Below are 16,692 nucleotides of genomic sequence, written 5' to 3'. Positions count from 1 at the left end.
GGAAAGTTGTGGCTTGATGATGCCATAGGCACCACATCAGTTATAATGTAATCAGTAGAAGTTATAACTCCTAAGATTGGGAGACCTGCACAGGCTGCCATTAAGGACTAGTAGCAATAATCAGTGGGCCAGAAGAGACCCGGGAGGTTTTTTTCTTTAAAGTAATCTAATCTCCAGTTTGTGGTTTATGAATGAAGCTCCTGTTGAAGCGTAAGCATGCTGATTGGCTGCAGGATTTCAGAGGCGACCAGTTGGAATCAGGTGGTCCTGTCCACTACTGCTGTGTTTTATCACGCACTGTAATCACGGCAGGACTTGGCAGGATATGCGGATAATCTTAGGATGGTTCAATGCAGAAACATAGACCATGAGAGAAGAAAACACCCAAAGATTAGAAAGTTGTGAAATCCTCCATCAGACCGGTTATGTGGTGTCTTCTCATTTGCATTGCTCTGGAGTTTAGGTGTGCAAACCTAATGCCACTCTCCCCTAGCCTATGTAGGTGTTTTAAATGTTTCCTTCAACTACTTAACTGCTATTCAGTAAAGCAATTCTAATGCTTTGTGGGTCAACCGGTTGGCAGGTCTTCAGGATTCACTTTTGCAGCGAAGGGTGAATGGGCAGGAAAGAATTCTCCCAGAAACACTCAGCAATTGACAGTTAATCCCTAAATAGTGTGCAGTCGATCATTTCTGGCCCGGTGCTGCAACCTTGAGTTGGTTTGCTTGTCTTTGTACAACATCTTCTGGCCAACCTGTTTAATGGAATTCTTACCAGTTCTTTGCTGAGTGACCACGTTTGTGGTTTGTACAGTAATGCCAGATGGCACGCACAGAAGAGGGTTGTGGTACCATCAGTGCATGTTTATCAATTTTGTATTTGTATTTATTTCCAGGGAAATTCTGTTTGGTAAGGAGCATCGATGTGTGTTTGGTGGAGGTGAACCTTCCCTCGCAGATTATAAATATATATTTTTTCAATTCGTACATTTTTTGTCTTATGCGTCATGGAATTTTTCGAAGTAAAATTTCCGAATTTCAGGAAAACTGAAACTGGGTATGGAAAACTCACTGCAAATAAACATGATTTGCTACAAGCTGTCATGTCGCGCTGTGGGAGAGACATGTTTGAAGGGAAATGTCACCAACTGAATGACTCATCATCCCACTACATTTTGGATTCCTTATCATTTAATGATGTACATTTTTTGCTAGGATTAAAAGATTTTAAAAAACAATAGTCACTTATATAGAGCCTTCAATGTAATAAAACATCCCAAGGCACCTCATTAGGATTATTATAAAACAAAATATATTTATTCTACCCCCCTCACATCTCCTGAAGGCACTAACTTATGCCAAGACAGTAGGGAGGCAATGGCATAATGGTTTTGTTACTGGACAGTAATCCAGAGACCTAGAGTTATTCTCTGGGGACCTAGATTCGAATCCCACCACGGCAGATGCTGAAATTTGAATTAAATAAAAATCAGGAATAAAAAGTCTAAGGGTGACCTTGAAACCATTGTCGATTGTCGTAAAAACCCATCTGGTTCACTAATGTCCTTTAGGGAAGGAAATCTGTCCTTACCTGGTTTGGCGTACATGTGACTCCAGGTCCACTGCAACATTGAAGTGTTGGGTACTCTGATACACAGACGAACTAACACGGTTGCGAATGGTACAACGCAGTTTTATTTCAATCAACTATTAACATAGTAAACTCTGGTACTCAGCACATGGTGAATGTCTGAGTGGCTGGCAATGAGGTCTGTGCCCTGAGCTGTCTCCTGCTCGAGTGCCCAGGAAGTGTTGTGTTCCCTGTTTTGTACTGTGTATGCTCTTGTCTGTGATTGGCTGTCGTGTTGTGTGTGTTGATTGGTCAGTTGATCTGTCCATCATTATGTATGTATGTATGTGCTATGATGTTCACCTGAATATCATGACAAACGTGATGGACTCTTCAATGCTCTAGGGGATGAGGAATAAATGCTGGCCCAGCCAGCAACGCCCACATCCTATGAAAAGATTTTTTTTAAATCATAATCCTCCTTTTCCTGACCATTTTACAATACCTCAACCAGGTGTCCATTCTTCACGTGTTAGCTTAGCCAGTGAGTGCTGCGATGTTATTTGACCACGTTATTACAGCCAAGTCCTAGGGCAGCATGGTGGCGCAGTGATTAGTGCTGCTTTCTCACGGCACTGAGGTCCCAGGTTCGATCCCGGCTCTAGGCCACTGTCCGTGTGGAGTTTGCTCATTCTCCCCGTGTCTGCGTGGGTTTCGCCCCCACAGCCCAAAGATGAGCAGGGTAGGTGGCTTGGCCACGTTAAATTGCCCCTTAATTGGAAAAAATTAATTGGGTACTCTAAATTTATTTTTTTAAATTACAGCCAAGTCCGATGACTGTGCTCGCCTACCTTGCATGCACGTGTATTTTCCAAGAAATGAATTAAAAAGCAACAAAAGTAATTGGAAGATATTTCACAATGGCTGAAAATCACCAGCAACACATTAAGCTGGCAGCTGTTGATTTAGCATTTTAGTTCTTAAGCCATTACTTTAACATTGTTCGTGTCTCTGTGTACTCATTTCCACTGGGTGAAGTAAAATTAAATGACCCTCTTTTCATGTTTAATTTTGAGAATATTTATAGATTGCAGATCGCTCTCTGGGGTATTTATAAGCCCTTGTCTGGGCAGATTATTGAAAATACTTTGATATATTTTGACGTCCCTTTCACTTTTTTTCCTGCCTCTCCGACACTCTCTTGTGAAAGCACAGCACCCTCTAGTGTTGTCGCGACCGATGTGCATCTATCTGAATCACTGTCAGTCAATGAAATGTAAAAGGAAATGGATTTGTTTTTCTTTTGCGAAATGTTTTCCAATATGAAAACCCGTTTCTGTTACCACAGCGCCTGCAAGCAGAAAACCAGGAGACCCACTCATCATTTCAGACATTAAAAAAGGAAGCGTGGCACACAGGTGAGCTTTTTTGTTTGACAAGTTATTTTTAAATTGGTCATCGTCTGCAACTAGTTGCACATTTGTAATTGCCCAAATGCAGCTTCCTGTAAAATAAGACATTCATATGTGTGCTGTACATGATGGTAAGCCATAAACAACTTTTAACGCAAGCTTGAATGTGGGGCAATCGCTTGAATTTTGTCAAATGCGGGAACAACAAATTCCATTGCAACTAAAGAGGTTTTAGTCTTCTCTCAGCCGATTATAATGTTTAAAGTTACCGTGGTTTCAATGACATAATTTATCATGAGCTTTTTTTTCTGTATCACCTGCCAGTTCTTATTACAAGCCTCCTGTCCTCTGTCCCCTGCATATCCAACATGTCATGATGACCAACTTTACATTTTGTCGTTTGATCTCAGTGAGAGACTATTCTAGACACTTTTTTTTTAAAATCAGCCTTCACAGGGACTAACGCCCCTTTCAGAACCAGTGATGACTTAATTTAATTCCGTATTTATTGTATAGGGTTCAGGCGTGTTACTGGTATTTTTTAAATAATGTTCGGCGGCACGGAAGCACAGTGTTTAGCACTGCTGCTTCACAGCACCAGGGACCCGGGTTCGATTCCCGGCTTGGGTCACTGTCTGCAGAGTCTGCACGCCCTCCCCGTGTCTGCGTGGGTTTCCTCCGGGCACTCCGGTTTCCTCCCACGCTTCTCGAAAGACGTGCTTGTTAGGTAATTTGGACATTCTGAATTCTCCCCCTGTCCCCAAACAGCTGCCGGAATGTGGCGACTAGGGGATTTTCGCAGCAACTTCATTGCAGTGTTAATGTAAGCCTGCTTGTGACACTAATATTCTGCAGTCTCATCCATGAAAAACACAAATCAATTACTTTTATTCCTTTAAATTACACCCAATATTTTCCTTTACTATTGTCACTGTATCAATGTCTTCCCATCACCCCCTCACTTCAGTTCCCCTCGACCTCATTATCGATGTCCCCGTCATAACCACCCTGGGGGTCACCAACAACCTGACAATTAACTGCATCATCCATATAAATAGTGTGGTTACAATGGCAAGTCAGAAGCCAGGTATCCTCCAGTGAGTAAATCATCTCCTAATCCCACAAAACCTCTCTTCCATCTGCAAGGCAGGAGTGCTGGAATACTCTCCACTTCCTGGATGAATGAAGCTGCAGCAACATTCAAGGAGCTCAATACCATCCAGCACAAAGAAATTGCTTGATTGGCACCCCATCTAATTTGGTCCCTCCACCACAGTGGCAGCAGTGTGTACTATCTATAAGATGCACTGTAGTAACTCGCCACGGGTGCCTTTGACAACACCTTGAGTACCCAGAAGAGCAAGGGGAGCAGGCGTGTAGGAATCCCAGCACCTGCAAGTTCTCTTCCAAACCACACAACATTCTGACTTGGGAATATATCACTGTTCCCTCATACCTGGATCATAACACTAGAACTCCCCTGCTAACGGCACTGTCGGTATAACTACACCATACAGACTGTAGCCACTTCTTGTGGCTATTTAGGGATAGGTAATAAATGTTGGACTGCAAGCAATACTTCACATATTATGAATGCTTGTTTTTAAAGGATACACTAACTGCCTTTGGAACCCTCTGTCCATTGTGCAGTGTAAACTAGAATTACTCAGCAATCTCCAAAGAAATATGGAGCTGTTGGGCTAATGCGCCATCAACCGGGAGTGCAAGAAACCAAAGAAAATACAGTAGATGTAGAAACCACAAATTTCAGCTTTTAATGCAAGATTAGATGAAAAGCTCAAGTGATAGCTAAAAGGTTCTCATATAAACTTTGTGCTTTCAAACAGAACTGGAACATTGGAGCTGGGAGACAAGCTGCTTGCCATAGACAGCATCCGTTTGGATAACTGCTCCATGGAAGATGCAGTTCAGATCCTTCATCAGTGCGAGGAACTTGTGAAACTAAAGATACGCAAAGATGAGGACAACTCAGGTAGAAAGAAGCAAGCGGCTACCTTTTTAATAGGCGTTCATTGCAATGGACCAAACGTTTCTAAGATTCAGTGGAGAAGATTGGGGTTCTCCCATTTGCCCGCTCCTAACGTTCAGTTGGAGTAAGAAATGTGGAAAATCAACATGAACACTATTTTCAACAAATTTCAGGGCTTTGGCTGAAGTTACAGTGAAGAGGATGAACATTGGTCAATTCCGCTGGGCATGCATGTTTTTTTGTTTGAGCATGGGACGTGGGTGTCACAGGCTAGGCCAGCATTTATTGTCCATCCTCGAAGACAAAATACTTACAGGACGGGTAAACGAGCCAGTTTCTGAGGAAATTAAACCATTCCTTTCCCGCAAGAATGAATTGAGTTGTGAGGCTGGAGTCCAAAAACCCCCCCAGCTTTTATGCCAGTGGGCTTTCCGCAATCATTATTCCCTGCCCTCCCGCTAATAACATAACAGGAATTCCGACTCTAAAAGTTGGAATCCCCGCTTGCATCAATTTAAATACAATTATCAGACCTTTATCCCTGATAGTTCACCCCACGTTCAATTGTCCATTCACGTTGCCATGAACTCACTGGAAGTGCAAAGGTGAGGACAGCCCAGCACCCCCACCTCCCGTGAGGGTCATGCCCGGGAGGTACCCGAAGTACCCTGACATGGGCAATGCCCGGGAAAGGGGAGGGGGCTAATTTCAGTGCACTGATCTTTTAAAATCCTAACTTGCTGGCAGGGCGGTGCGTGAGATCGTGGGACCCACCCCACCTCTCTTTTCCCTCTCGATTGAGTTTAAAAATAAGGCCAGAATGCCCAGCAACTCTGTCAGCGAGCTACTGGACACATTTCCTGCCCGAAATGACACTGTGCCAAACAAAAAGCATAATGGTGCCCATTGTCTTCTGCACGGACCTGCTGGGCTCCTCCATCATTGAGGATGGGATATTTGTGGAGTCTCCTCCTCCAGTCAGTTGTTTAATTGTCCATCGCCATTCACGCCTGGATTTGGAGGACTGCACAGTTTAGATCTCTTCTGTTGGTTGTGGAATCGCTGAGCTCTGTCTGTCACTTGTTGCTTATGCTGTTTGGCTCACAGGTAGTCCTGTGTTGTAGCCTCACCAGATTGACATCTATTTTTAAAATATGCCTGGAGCTGCTCCTGGCGTGCCCTCCTGCCCTGTTCATTGAACCAGGATTGATCACCAGCCTTGGTGGTAGTGGTAGATTAGGGGATATGCTTTGACCATTCGGTTACAAATTGTGTTTGCATCTAATTCTGCTGATGGCTCACAGCGCCTCACGGATGCCCAGTTGGTGTTGTTAGATCTGTTTGAAATCTATTCCATTTAGCTAGTTGGTAATATTACACAACATGATGGAAGGGGTCCTCAATAAGAAGATGGGACTTCATCTCCACAAGGACTGTCCAGTGGTCACTCCCACCTGGACTATCAGATGGACAGATGCATCTCTGACAAGTAAATTGGTGAGGAAAAGGTCAAGTAGGTTTCTCCCCCCCCCCCCCCCCCTGTTGGTTCTTTACCACCTGCCACAGGTCGAGACTAACATGTAATTCTTTAGGACCCAGCCAATCCAGTCTGTAGGAATGCTACCAAGTCACTCTTCGCGATGCACATTGAAGACCCCAACCCCGAGTACATTCTTCCCCCTTGCCACCCTCGGTGATTCTTCCTTTTATAAAATAAATTTAGAGTACCCAATTCTTTTTTTCCAATTATTATAATAATAATCATCATTATTAGCTTCACGAGTAGATTTACGTTAACACTGGAAATTAAGGGGCAATTTAGCGTGGCCAATTCACCTACCCCGCACATCTTTTTGGGTTGTGGGGGTGAGACCCATGCAGACACGGGGAGAATGTGCAAACCTAGATCTGGTCCTGTGTAATGAGGCAGGATTGATTAATGATCTCATAGTTCAGGATCCTCTTGGAAGGAGCGACCACAATATGGTGGAATTTAAAATACAGTTGGAGGATGACAAGGTAAAATCAAACACTAGTGTTTTGTGCTTAAACAAAGGCGATTACAATGGGATGAGAGAAGAACTAGCTAAGGTAGACTGGGAGCAAAGACTTCATGGTGAAGCAGTTGAGGAACAGTGGAGAACCTTCCGAGCGATCTTTGACAGTGTTCAGAAAAGGTTCATACCGACAAAAAAGAAAGACGGTAGAAAGGGGAAAAATCGACCGTGGATATCTAAGGAGGTGAGGGAGAGTATCAAATTGAAGGAAAAAACATACAAAGTGGCAAAAAATTAGTGGGAGACTAGAGGACTGGGAAGTCTTTAGGGGGCAACAGAAAGCTACTAAAAAAGCCATAAAGAAGAGGAAGGTAGACTATGAAAGTAAACTGGCTCAGAACATAAAAGCAGATAGTAAAAGCTTCTACAAATATATAAGACAAAAAAGAGTGGCTAAGGTAAATATTGGTCCTTTGGAAGATGAGAAGGGAGATTTAATAATAGGAGACGGGGAAATGGCTGAGGAGCTGAACAGGTTTTTTGGGTCAGTCGTCACAGTGGAGGACACAAATAACATGCCAGTGACTGATGGAAATAAGGATATGATAGGTGAGGACCTTGAGATGATTGTAATCACTAAGGAGGCAGTATTGGGCAAACTAATGGGGCTAAAGGTAGACAAGTCTCCTGGCCCTGATGGGATGCATCCCAGAGTGTTAAAAGAGATGGCTAGGGAAATTGTAAACGCACTAGTGATAATTTATCAAAATTCACTAGACTCTGGGGTGGTCCCAGAGGATTGGAAAGTAGCAAACGTGACACCACTGTTTAAAAAAGGAGGTCGGCAGAAAGCGGGTAATTATAGGCCGGTAAGCTTAACTTCGGTTGTAGGGAAAGTGCTGGAATCTATCATTAAGGAGGAAATAGCGGGGCACCTGGAGGGAAATTGCCCCATTGGGCAGACACAGCATGGGTTCACAAAGGGTAGGTCATGTCTGACTAATTTGGTAGAATTTTTTGAGGACGTTACCAGTGCAGTAGATAACGGGGAGCCAATGGATGTGGTATATCTGGATTTCCAGAAAGCTTTTGACAACGTGCCACACAAAAGGTTGCTGCATAAACTAAAGATGCATGGCATTAAGGGTAAAGTAGTAGCATGGATAGAGGATTGGTTAACTAACAGAAAGCAGAGAGTGGGGATAAATGGGTGTTTCTCTGGTTGGCAACCTGTAACTAGTGGGGTCCCTCAAGGATCAGTGTTGGGCCCGCAGTTGTTCACAATTTACATAGACGATTTGGAGTTGGGGACCAAGTGCAATGTGTCAAAGTTTGCAGACGACACTAAGATGAGTGGTAAAGCAAAAAGTGCAGAGGATACCGGAAGTCTGCAGAAGGATTTGGATAGGTTAGGTGAATGGGCTAGGGTCTGGCAGATGGAATTCAATGTTGCCAAGTGTGAGGCTATCCATTTTGGGAGGAATAACAGCAGAATGGATTATTATTTAAACGATAAGATGTTAAAACATGCTGCTGTGCAGAGGGACCTGGGTGTGCTGGTGCACGAGTTTCAAAAAGTTGGTGTCCAGGTGCAACAGGTGATTAAGAAGGCTAATCGAGTTTTGTCTTTCATTGCTAGAGGGATGGAGTTCAAGACTAGTGAGGTTATGTTGCAATTGTATAAGGTGTTAGTGAGGCCACACCTGGAGTATTGTGTTCAGTTTTGGTCTCCTTTCCTGAGAAAGGACATATTGGCACTGGAGGGAGTGCAGAGGAGATTCACTAGGTTGATCCCAGAGTTGAGGGGATTAGATTATGTTGAGAGGTTGAGTAGACTGGGACTGTACTCATTGGAGTTTAGAAGGATGCGGGGGGGATCTTATTGAGACATATAAAATTATGAAGGGAATAGATAGGATAGATGCGGGCAGGTTGTTTCCACTGGTCGGGGAAAGCAGAACTAGGGGGCATAGCCTCAAAATAAGGGGAGGTAGATTTAGGACGGAGTGTAGGAGGAACTTCTTCACCCAAAGGGTTGTGAATCTCTGGAATTCCTTGCCCAGTGAAGCAGTTGAGGCTCCTTCTTTAAACTTTTTAAGAAAAAGATCGATGCCTTTCTAAAGAATAAAGGGATTCGGGGATATGGTGTACGGGCCGGAGAGTGGAGCTGAGTCCACAAAGATCAGCCATGATCTCATTAAATGGCGGAGCAGGCTCGAGGGGCCAGATGGCCTACTCCTGTTCCTAGTTCTTATGTTCTTATGTAACTCCACACGGACAGTGACCCGGGGTCGTGATCGAACCTGGGTCCTCAGCGTCTTGAGGCAGCAGTGCTAACCACTGCGCTGCTGCGCTGCCCAGTCAGTGCTTCTTCCAATTGTGTTCAACATAGAGGGGTACCAGCAGGAACATTCCTTGCCCATGTTTGACCTGATGCCATGAGACTTCATGGGGTTCAGCATTGAAGTTGAGAACTTGCAGGGCCACTCCCGCCTGACTTTATATCACTCTGACACCTCTGCTGGGCCTATCTTGTGGGACAGGACGTACCCAGAGATAGTGATGGTGGTGTCTGGGACATTGTCCGTGAGGTATGATCCATTCCGTAAGTATGACTATGTCAGCCTGTTGCTTGACTGGTCTGTGAGAAAGCTCTCCCAATTTTGGCACAAGCCTCCAGATATTAGTGAGGAGGGCAGATTTCATTCTTAAAGGGCATTAGTGAACCAGATGGATTTTTACGATAATCCGTAATAGTCTCATTGTCAATGTTACAAGATTAGCTTTTAATTACAGATTTATTAATTCAACTTAAATTCCACAAGACAACATGGTGGGATTTAAACCCGAGTTTCCAGAGCATTAGCCTGGTCCTCTGGATATTACTTTTGAGTATTGTCAAGGGACCATATACAACACCTAAACAGACGGGCAGCACCTTAATTTCACTTCTCCTCCAAAAAGACGGATTGTACGGATAAATCGTACAGTTGCCATTAATTTTTTTACAGGGTTTCTATAGCGCTTCTAAATCGATTTTAAATTGATTTAATCAATCACCAGCGCTTCAGAGTTAAATTAGCTTTATGATAAATGTATCTATTACTAGACACTCCAATGGTGGCAAGGAATGATGTGGGCTGAAACTTGCAGTCCCTTAGAATTAATCGATCAGATGCTTTGGGACAAAGTGTGAAATGGAAGCCAGACCTTTCTCCAAAAGTAATAACATTAGATTAAATGAACGTTAGCGTAATGGGTTGAAATGGCAATGGAGTACGATGAAAGGTTGAAGAAGAATTTACCCGGGGGCAGCACAGCGGTGCAGTGGTTAGCACCGCTGCCTCGCGGCTCCGAGACCCCAGGTTCGATCCCGGCTCTGGGTCACAGTCCGTGTGGAGTTTGCACATTCTCCCCGTGTTTGCGAGGGTTTCACCCCCACAACCCAAACATGTGCAGGGTAGGTGGATTGGCAATTTAGCCCCTGAATTGGAAAAAATGAATTGGGTACTCTAAAAAATTTTTTTTTTAAATAAGAAGAATTCACCTGTATATTGTATGGTATGGGAAAGCTATGTATCAGATAATCCTGTGTTTTGTTTTAGAAGCTAGATTTGGCATAGTCTTTGCTTCTTTACTGAAACGTTGCTGAAGGTGGAGATCTGTTTCTGTGGAGGTTGAGGAACAGTTTAAAAAACAAGACCAGAGGGCAGCATGATGGTGCAGTGGTGCAAGGGTGCCAAAATTTGAAGGCAGTAAAAAACTGAACTGAAACTACACAAGAGCGTAAAAATGATGTGAGCAACTTTCCTTCGGTGGCCATAGTTTCCACAGATAAGTCTGAAATGCAGGAACTTTCTGAAGAAGCAGTTTCCCTGCCACACCATGCAAGCTCATTAAACCACCTTAACTGCATCCCCATCCCTTTAGTACTTCCAGATCCACCACTCACAGCTTCTCCTTTACCGTGCTCGCTGATCCACCAATCGAGGCCTCCCCTTCCCCTCTGTGCTCTTGCACCAGCCCTGGTTTGAGTTTACAGTCTTAAAAAGAATCAAAAATATGAAGAAAGCAATAAGTGTGAAATTAAATGATAGAAATCAAAAATACATTGAGATGAGCAGAAAAGTATTTTCAGGTAACCAAACGTGAAGGAGATTGGAGTGGAAACATAGAACTGATCTAACAAAGGGCAGCACGGTGGCGCAGTGGTTAGCATTGCTGCCTCACGGTGCCGAGGTCCCAGGTTCGATCCCGGCTCTGGGTCACTGTCTGTGTGGAGTTTGCACATTCTCCCCGTACTTGCATGGGTTTCGCCCCCACAACCCAAAGATGTGCAGGGTAGGTGGATTGGCCACGCTAAATTGCCCCTTAATTGGAAAAAATTAATTGGGTACTCTTAAGTTTTTAAAAAAAAAGAACTGGGCGAGATTCTCCGACCCCCCGCCGGGTGGGAGAATCGCCGGGGGCTGGCGTGACCCCCCGCCGGTTGCCGAAGTCTCCGGCACCAGAGATTCGGCGGGGGCGGGAATCGCGCTGGTTGGCACCCCCCCCCCCCCCCCCCGCTCAATTCTCCGGCCCGGATGGGCCGAAGTCCCGCCGCTAAAATGCCTGTCCCGCCAGCGTAAATTAAACCACCTACCTTACCGGCGGGACAAGGCACCGCGGGCGGGCTCCGGGGTCCTGGGGGGGCACGGGGCGATCTGGCCCCGGGGGATGCCCCCACGGTGGCCTGGCCCGCGATCGGGGCCCACCGATCCGCGGGCGGGCCAGTGCCGTGGGGGCACTCTTTCCCTTCCGCCTCCGCCACGGTCTCCACCATGGCGGAGGCAGAAGAGACTCCCTCCACTGCGCATGCGTGGGAAGTTGTCAGCGGCCGCTGACGCTCCCGCGCATGCGCCGCCCGGAGATGTCATTTCCGCGCCAGCTGGCGGGCACCAAAGGCCTTTTCCGCCAGCTGGCCGGGCGGAAATTCGTCCGGCGCCGACCTAGCCCCTCAATGGTGGGGCTCGGCCCCCAAAGATGCGGAGCATTCCGCACCATTGGGGCGGCGCGATGCCCGTCTGATTTGCGCCGTTTTGGGCGCCAGTCGGCGGACATCGCGCCGTTTCCGGAGAATTTCACCCCTGATCTAACAAGCATCTTCAACAATGATGGGAATCGTGTGGGAATTTTGCATATGACTCCAGAAAATTGTTCACTGAGGTGAAGGATTCAACTACCTGTGGATGTAAATTAAAACAACAAAACCAGCAGTGAGCAGAGAAGCCACTCAGACAGACCCGCAACACCCAGAGGTTGTGCCAGCAACCTACCCGAAAGGCCTTCAAGGTGGATAATTGCTTCAGTTAGATTGTTTCCTGGAGAGAGACGGATGGCCACCGACGGCGAATAGGTGGATTGATGGAATAAGGAGATAGACTTGCCGTGCCTTCATTTCTTCATGATGAAAGACTTTTAAAATCTATGTGCATTTTCTTTTGGTTAAATTTTACTACAATCTTGCTAAGTATGTCTTTCTGCCGCTTATAATGAAACAAAATATTTCTAGTCACTCGAAGAAGTGCTCTGCATTAAGTAAGTTGTTCAGAAACAACAGCCAGAACATAATTGTAAATCTCATTCAGCAGAACATAATCGAGAGGATTCGCTGTGTTATTTTTTGGCGTTTGATTTATGCGAAAGAGCACCAGAGCAGAACCCTTCTGAGTCATATTCATCCAGTAGACATAGAATACACTTCAGCACTTACTCATTCATCAAAGTGTCTTCGAAGAAGAAGCCTATAATTTGTTGCCAATGCTGCATAATTAACTGTCACTCTGGTTTTAGGCATATGTTATTCAGTAATGTAAAAATAATTGAAGAATATGATTCATCCTTTAGCATGGGCCAAGTATATACATGATCAGCCGAGGTGATGTTTGGACATTTTACCATTATAAATGCTACCTGTTGGGCTTTTTTGTATGTTGACAGTCTGATATCTAAGGCCGTGTTCTACCAGCAACGTTACATCGTGGACAGCACGGTAGCACAGTGGTTAGACAGTTGCTTCTTAGCTCCAGGGTCCCAGGTTCGATTCCCGGTCACTGTCTATGCGGAGTCTGCACATTCTCCCCGTGTCTGCGTGGGTTTCACCCCCACGACCCAAACATGTGCAGGTTAGGTGGATTGGCAATGCTAAATTGTCCTTAGTGCCCAATAAGGTTCGGTGGGGTTGCTGGGTTACGGGGATAGGTTGGAGTGTGGGCTTAAGTGGGGTGCTCTTTCCAAGAGTCGGTGCAGACTCGATGGGCCGAATGGTCTCCTTCTGCACTGTAAGTTCTATAAAATCTGAAAGGCAGATGCAGGTGTGATGCAGTCGGTAGATGCCAGGTGATCCCTCCTCCGGGATCTATCCGGCTTGGCACACCTCGTGAAATCTAATGCAATCTAAGTCCAGCCCATTGTGGGTGGATCACTTTTAGCAAATCTGTATATTGGAGTGGGATCTAACCCCTTCACCTCGGAAACCTCGGGTGAGCGCCATTCAGTGCTGGTCCCCACAAACGGCGGCCAGACGGAACGACACTCGTGGGGGTCGCCCAGGGGACCGGAGGCTCCCAGATGCTTGCCCACTGGTCAGGGCCCTCTGGCACTGCTGGTGCCACCCAGGCACAGTGTGCACAGTTCTTGTAACTCCACTACAATAAGGGCGGCACGTTGGGACAGTGGTCAGCACTGTTGCCAAACAGCGCCCAGGACCCGGGTTCGATCCCGGCCCTGGATCACTGTCCATGTGGAGTTTGCATGTTCTCCCTGTGACTGCGTGGGTCTCACCCCCACAACCTAAAGATGTGTAGGGTAGTTGGATTCCCCTTCATTGGAATTTTGTTTTTAAATCTCCACCACAATGGAAATTGCATTTAAGAAAAACACGACATGGGATTGCTTTAGGAGAGACTGATTTGTCCCCTTCCCCTTGCTCCTCCCGATGCTGATCACCGTCAGACTCAATGCTCCCCTATTCTGATCTGCTGCCACCAGATTCGTATCTGTCTGCCAGTCAGAGACAGTGGCCGCGATTCTGAAAGCCTGCGCCGGGTCGGAGAATCGGCGGCGACGCCGGAAATTCCCGCCACGCTGCTCCGACGCCGGGATGCGATTCTCCGCGGTCGACTGACCAGGTTCCCGCCGAGTTCCACCGGCGTGCTTGCAACCTGCTACCACCCGGCGGGAGCTCGGGCCCGCGGCCGCGGTGGCCGTCCTGGTGGGGGGGGGGGCGGGGTATCAGACTCCGGGGGTGGCCTGCACGACGGCCAGGCCCGCAATCGGGGGCTACCGATCGGCGGGCATGCGCGATCGGGAGGGGGCCTCCATCCTTCCGCCATGTTGCGCTGTGCCGCGCAGAACGGCCATCACGCGCATGCGCCAGAATGGAAACGGCCACCATGCACATGCGGGACCTGCGCCGGCAGTGCAGGGCCGCATATCGGTGCCATGCTGGCCCCCTGTGGCCCACTGAATCGCTGGGCCACGAGGCCCGTTGACGCCGGCGTGAAATACTCTGGTGTTTACTCCGGCGTCAACACATGGCCGGGATTTTGAAGAATCCCGGCCAGTGGACCTGATTGAGTGTTGGGCAGGGCATCAGGAATTTTGATGGTAATGAGCTCAGTTTATGCGATTGTCTGCTTTGAGGCACGTGGGCAGTGCTTCCACTTCCCCATTTAAAATCAGGCCCAAATCACCTCAAAATCCATCAAAACACTGACCGTGTGGAGTTTGCACATTCTCCCCATGTCTGTGTGCGCCTCAACCCCCACAACCCAAAAAGATGTGCAGGATAGGTGAATTGGCCACGCTAAATTGACCCTTAATTGGAAAAATAAGAATTGGGCAGTCTAAATCAAAATAAAATTGGTTTATGAAGTGAGCGAATGAAAAACAAATTAGGACGTGATCTACCCAAATGGGACGGAGTCCCATAATGAGTGCGTTTAGCCGGGTGCTGCCCGGTGCTCAGAGTGCTGAAATACCCCACACTATCAAACAGCACTCTGTTCCCACTCGGGTAGATTCAGGGCCTCAGCGGGGATCTTCCCGATGAGGCCGGACTTAGTTCCGTTTTCTGCACTCAGGAGCTTCGCACGCCGGAACCCCTCAGTGCAGAAGATCGGGATGCTATTTAAAAATGGCGTTCCAATCTCGTAACTCCTAAAGCCCCAACTCACCTATATAGGAGTCTTCTGCCCCCTACCCCCGCACCCTCTTGCAGCCATACAGGGCAACACCTGCCTTCCTCCCCCCTCGGACCAATCCCCACTGTGGGAAAAATGCCAGCTTGGCACCTTTGCACTGCCAGCCTGGCACTGTTGGCCTGGCACTGCCAAGATGCCCAGATAGCACCACCAGGTGAGGAGAAGTTAGGTAATCTTAGAATGGGCAGCACGGTGGCACAGTGGGTTAGCCCTGCTGTCTCACGGCGCCGAGGTCCAAGGTTCGATCCCGGCTCTGGGTCACTGTCCGTGTGGAGTTTGCACATTCTCCCCGCGTTTGTGTGGGTTTCCTTCCCACAACCCAAAGATGTGCAGGGTAGGTGGGTTGGCCACGCTAAATTGGCCCTTAATTGGAAGAAATGAATTGGGCATTCTAAATTTATTTTTAAAAAGATAATTTTAGAATCCCGAAGTGCAGAAGGAGACCATTCGGGCCATCGAGTCTACACCGTCCCTCTGAAAGAGCACTCTATCCAAGCCCATGCCCCTACCCCTTTATCCTAATAACCCCACCTAACCTGTTGGACACTAAGGGACAATTTAGCTTGGCCAATCCACCGTAACCTACACATTTGTGAACTGTGGAAGGAAACCGGAGTACCCGGAGGAAACCCACGCAGACACTGGGCGAACGTACAAACTCCACACAGATGGTGACCCACAGCTGAAATTGAACCCTGATCCCTGGTGCTGTGAGACAGCAGTACTAATCTCTGAGCTGCCGTGCTGCATAATCATGGCCATCATGTGCATTGAAGTGTGTCTTCTATTGACTGTGCCGGATAACTTTGGCCACCATTGAGCTGCAGGTAAAAAAACAGAGAAAAGAAAGGAGGGGGCGTGGTGGGAATTGAATCTTGATAAAAGCTACATCTAATGGAATTTAACTTATTTTGCTTCCATTTGGCATGAATTAGCACTGAAATAACAGTTGTAGGTGGCTTAATTCAATCTGATTAAATTTTAACCAGACCTGGCTTAAATCGATGAGAGTTGCCAATCCTTCCTTCTAAATAACAGCATGGTGGTTTCACCACATCATCTTCCATTTCTTTCCAGTGCAGCTTAATTCAGAGCCATTAGCACAACCTTCTCATTTGTCTGTGTTTCTTTACATTGCTTTGTTCATATCAATAGAAATTCTTTTAAAATAATAAAACGTACAGTTTGCATTATTACTGATGGACTGTATTTTGTCTCTGGTCTCGGAGAGGAAGCAATCTAAAATCATGCAAATTGTTTGCATGTCTGAATCACAGAAGAAACAATCCTTTGTTTCGCTTTATGTAATCTGACGTTAACTACACAGTGAGAAACAAGAACCTCATTGCTGCGCCTTTTTTATTAATGATGCAAAAGAGTTTCCAGATTAAGGAATTTAGCACATGCCAGCTGGATTAACAGTGTGAATGGGATTCTCCATTTTCTCATACTCCTGGTTTGGATTGCAAGCTGGTAAATTC

The 16,692-nt window shown here is 46.5% G+C and overlaps 1 protein-coding gene across 5 annotated transcripts in view; it reads left to right on the top strand.

Annotated features, from left to right (window-relative positions):
• grip1 (glutamate receptor interacting protein 1) overlaps window positions 1–16,692 on the top strand; it is a 589,949-nt gene that overhangs the window by 543,382 nt on the left and 29,875 nt on the right. For all 5 annotated transcript variants that reach the window (XM_072485188.1, XM_072485187.1, XM_072485191.1 and 2 more), the window contains 2 exons: window positions 2,918–2,987; window positions 4,829–4,974. In XM_072485188.1, coding sequence (XP_072341289.1) covers window positions 2,918–2,987; window positions 4,829–4,974 — 216 coding nt within the window. The remainder of the gene's footprint in view (window positions 1–2,917; window positions 2,988–4,828; window positions 4,975–16,692) is intronic.

This window comes from Scyliorhinus torazame, chromosome 19, assembly GCF_047496885.1.
Source record: "Scyliorhinus torazame isolate Kashiwa2021f chromosome 19, sScyTor2.1, whole genome shotgun sequence".
NCBI classification, from domain to species: Eukaryota; Metazoa; Chordata; class Chondrichthyes; order Carcharhiniformes; family Scyliorhinidae; genus Scyliorhinus; species Scyliorhinus torazame.
The sequence above is the reverse complement of the archived record's forward strand: the minus strand, read 5'-3'. Positions and strand labels throughout refer to the sequence as shown.